General features: G+C 61.5%; 1 protein-coding gene across 1 annotated transcript; it reads right to left on the bottom strand.

The window, feature by feature from the left end:
- Positions 1-1,843: 1,843 nt before the first annotated feature.
- Positions 1,844-2,610, bottom strand: LOC125519998 (uncharacterized). The gene is made up of 2 exons (XM_087520226.1): positions 2,284-2,610; positions 1,844-2,221 (listed from the first exon to the last, which is right to left on the bottom strand). The coding sequence occupies exons 1-2, from the start codon at positions 2,608-2,610 to the stop codon at positions 1,844-1,846; spliced, it is 705 nt and encodes a 234-aa protein (XP_087376352.1).
- Between the last annotated feature and the right edge of the window lie 1,698 nt (positions 2,611-4,308).

Here is a 4,308-nt window from a genome sequence, read left to right as displayed (position 1 = left end):
ATACTAGACATGCAGGAGTAGGGGTATTATCTCTTCGGAGAGCCCCGAACCTGGGTAAACTAGCGCGTGCTACTCGCATACCCGTCCCTGGATATTCTAGCAGCAGTCTTACCCTCACACGAAGCCACCTTGTGGCATATGTCGTCTTGCACCCCCCGTGAGAATACCACGACAATATGATTCGAATCCTCTTCCGGCCCACAAAGCGGGCATCGTCCATCACCCGGACCATTGCGCTTCAGGAACTCGACGCCAGATGGGAGGCGGCCGCGGATCCATTGCCACAGGAAAATCCTAATCTTCAGGGGAAGGCAAATCTCCCAGATGAGGGTGAGTGCCTCATGGCCAGGCGAGGGAGCAATGGCCTGGTACATGGACTTGGTGGAGAATTGTCCAGAAGGCTCTAGACGCCATCTGGATGTGTCATGTTCGGTCGTAAGATCAGGCGCGTGCAATGCAATGCAGTCAAGCATCTCCTGCCAATCGACTGTTTCAGCCAGACCAAAGGGCCTCCGGAACGCGAGCTGTCCTAAGTCAATAAGGGCTGCCGCGACCGATATCCGAGGGGCCACTGCAATGGAGAATAGGTCTGGAAAGCGGTCCGCGAGGGGAAGGTCGCCAGTCCATCTATCGAACCAGAACAAGGTCGCGGTGCCTGATCCGACCTCAATCAAAGTCCCAATCCGGAGGACGGGAAGGAGCTGGATGACAGATTGCCAGAACTGGGACCCCCCAGACCGCTGGTAGAAGGCGAGAGGCTGGCCTTGGAGGTATTTCTGCTGAATGATGCGAAGCCACAGGCCACCATCACTGTTGGCAATCCGCCAAAACCACCGAGTCAGGAGGGCAATGTTCATGCGCTTGGAAGACATGATCCCGAGGCCGCCCTGGTCGCAAGGCTTGCAGATTTCAAACCACCTAACCATGTGGTACTTTTGCTTGTCTCCCTCACCGGCCCAAAAGAAACGTCCCTGAACAGTGGCGATCTCGTGATGAAGCGTCTCCGAAAGGCTGTAGAAGCTCATGATGAACAAGAGCAGGATAGAGAGGGATGAGTTGATGAGCACCGCACGGGCTGCTTTGGAGAGCCACCAAGCTTGCCAAGGCTCGATACGGTGCTGAAGCTTCCCCACCGTGGGGTGCAATTCAGCCACCGTGAGCCTAGAGTCACTAATGGGTATCCCTAGATAAGTCATGGGGAAGCTCCCAAGCTGGCAGTTAAGCCGATCCGCTATACTCTGGCGTTCGTCTTGGGAGTATCTCAAGACCATCACCTCGCTCTTGTCAAAGTTGACCTTGAGGTCACACATCTGTTGGAAGCACAGCAGAAGGAACTTGAGGTTTGAGATATCACTCTCCGAGCCCTCCACCATGATGATGGTGCAATCCGCATACTGGAGAAGGGAGATCCCGTGCTCCCCAACAAGATGCGGGACTATCCCCTTAATGTGGCCTGCCGCCTTGGCCTTATCCAAGATGGCGGCCAAGGCGTCGACCACCATGCTGAACAGGAAAGGGTCGGAATGGTCGGAGCTAGGTATAGAAAGGGGGACGCAGTGTTCTGTCGTGGCATCGCCCGGTGAGCGCCAGGTCAATGCCTCACCGCAGGCGAGGCACCGGACGCGAGGGGATCGACTAAAACCGTGCATGTTCGTCGATCTAAAAAACGGTCGCAGGAAGAAGAAACATATCTGGACGTTCGTTTGCGATCCAACGGCTGGGACGCGATAGACCAAAACTGAAACTGAAGAAAATCCAGTTAACTGACGCATAGGTGCTTCCATAGTTTGTGTAGTAGCATCTGTCCTAAACAAAGAGAGCTAAAAATTGACAGACGCGCCCATCAGAACCGGCTACGTGGGCTGTCGTTGTCCTTGAAAATTGCTTCGTTGAGCTTGAGACCAAGGTGCTCGGCTATGACCGGCATGAAAATACGCAGCTCATCGGACTCCAACGCGGCGGCGAGTTTCAGCCACACACTTGCACTGACGATCCAGGCCCCGTCGCCTCCAGGCGTAGCCACCATCTGTATGAACCCCGAGCATAGACCCCTGCCGCACGTTGTCGTCATCGCCATTGCCACGTGGCCGGAGCCAAAGTCTGTGTCCATCGGAAACGAGGTGAAGGCCGTCACAGCCACTGTCGGGTAGCCCAGCCCTATGGTGGACGCGTCCATGAAGGTGGCGCCGGACTTGTGCTGCTCCACCCAGTCAACCACCTCCTAGAAGCGGTCGTTGTACGCGTGCGCATTGATCAGTTCGTGCACCATGGACGCCACGCCACCTCCGGCAGAGACTTCCTCTGGATCTCCTCCACGCTGTCCTCCCCCAGGACGAAGATGGACACGTTGCCCACATAGCTGCTCGTCGCGAGGGCGCGGTGCTCTGGGGCCGTGAGTCGACGCCGCCCGTCCACCCACCAGCCCATGCGGTAGCGTGTGTCAGCCGCACCAACCACGGCGGCTAGGGTGTTCCACAACACCACCTGGACCCGCGTCGCGCGGCCGTCTTCGTCTTGGCTCGCCATCTCTCGGAGCCGGGAGATGGCCCGCGCCTGGAGGTAGTACAAGCGCTGGACGCAGCTCGCTTCGCTCGTAAGGACGTTGACCATGCGATCGGAGGTCAACGGCATGAACGCGGCCAATGAGGAGCTCCTGCATCTCGACGGCGTGGAGCTCGGGCGAAACAGGGAGCGGTCGTGGACCGGCCGGGCTCCCGGGGCGAGCCTGCCCGTCCGCGCGAGCTCCGAAAAGCCGCTGACGAGCCCGAGCAGTGCGTGGCCATCACCGAGCAGGTGGTTGTGGCCCCATGCCACAGAGAAGCCGCCGCACGCGAACGACACCACCTGCAAGGCCGCACCAATAGAGGGACGTCGCCGCCGTACGGTAGCGGGATCAATCTATTATTCTTTTATCTTAAACTGATTGGTAGAGCTCCCGACCCCTCCCGTGTCGCCCCCGCGAGGTGACGGGGAGGGCGACCAGATCCCGTCGAGCGCCCCCTCCTCCTCTTCCCCTGCTCCGTCGCTGCCAGAGGGCACGCCCGGGCAAAGCCCGACCGGTGCCGGCGGCGGCGAGGCACTGGCGCCCTCCTGCTCGAGGGGTCTGCGCGGGCATGCTTCTTCGGGCCGGAGCATAGTGCGACAGTGGGCGCGACGACATGGCGTTGTGCGGGTGTGGCAGCTCCGCGTTCTGGCGGCGGCGGCGCGCTGGTGCAGCCTGCGTGGCGGGCACTATGACGGCGGGGCGTGCCCGGGCTGCAATGGCCAGATATGGCAGCCGGGCGACGCGGGTTGTGGCGGCGTGGGCTGGAGGCCGTCGTCCTGCTGGCTGGCGGCAGCGGCGGCTGAAGGCGGTGGCAGATCCTGCTCAAGGTGCGGCCTTCGTGGCTGCGGTGGGCGGCGGATCTCATGCGGCAGCGGCGGTGCTGGTGGTTGTGGGCGAGCCGGGTTCCGGCCAGATCCGACTGGATTTGTCGCCGGGGACTCGGTTGGTGGCGCAGGGCGGTGGCCGGAGCTCGTCCTGGTCGCGGATTCGGGAGGGGACGGCGGGTTGCCGACCTGCTCCTTGGATCTGGCACAGGGCCGTCGGCGAGGGGCTCGGTGCAGTCCCTCGAGGTCTCGGCGTGGATGTGGGCTGCCATGGCGTAGTGGTGGCCCATGGCGGTGGTCTGGGTTGTCTCACGGTGGCGGCTGGACTTCATCAGCGTCTGCCTGTCGGGGAGCGCCCTTGATGACCTTCGATTCCTCTCCCTGTCGTTCAGGCGCTATCTTCATCGGAGGGTTGGCCCTCTCCAAGCGGCGCCCATCGCCTGTCTCACGCCGGGCGACGGGACCGAGCTCGTCTCGCGCCCGGCAGCAGGACCGGACTCGTCTCGCGCCTGGCAGCAGGACTGAGCCCGTCTCGCGCCCGACAGCAGGATCTGACTCGTCTCGCGCCCGACAGCAGGACCGAGCTCGTCTCGCGCCCGACAGCAGGACGGGTCGATGGTGGCCAGGTTTGGCCGGACTTCGGGTCTCGACGCTGGGGACTACTTAGGAGTGCGAAAGGCGGTTCCTTTCCATTCGTCTCTTCGGTTGGGGTAGCGGTGGGTGGCGGGTGAGGTGGCATCTAGGTCATGGATTCTAGGGCGGCGGCCCTGGTGGTAGTGTCGCGGTGCTCCTGGGCAAAGCCCGTGACTTGGTGCTGCCTGGTGTCCATGGCCGTGTGGGCGGCGTGGTAGCCAGGGTGCGGCGTTCGGTGGTGATGAATATTGGTCGGGGTGAAAACCTATTCTATCTTCAGACCGATCGGCGACGGCGAAGCTCGTT

Source organism: Triticum urartu, chromosome 4A (genome assembly GCF_056163025.1).
Source record: "Triticum urartu cultivar PI428250 chromosome 4A, HENAU_Tu73, whole genome shotgun sequence".
NCBI classification, from domain to species: Eukaryota; Viridiplantae; Streptophyta; class Magnoliopsida; order Poales; family Poaceae; genus Triticum; species Triticum urartu.
Note: the sequence above shows the minus strand (reverse complement) of the source record. Positions and strands in the feature narration are given on the sequence as shown.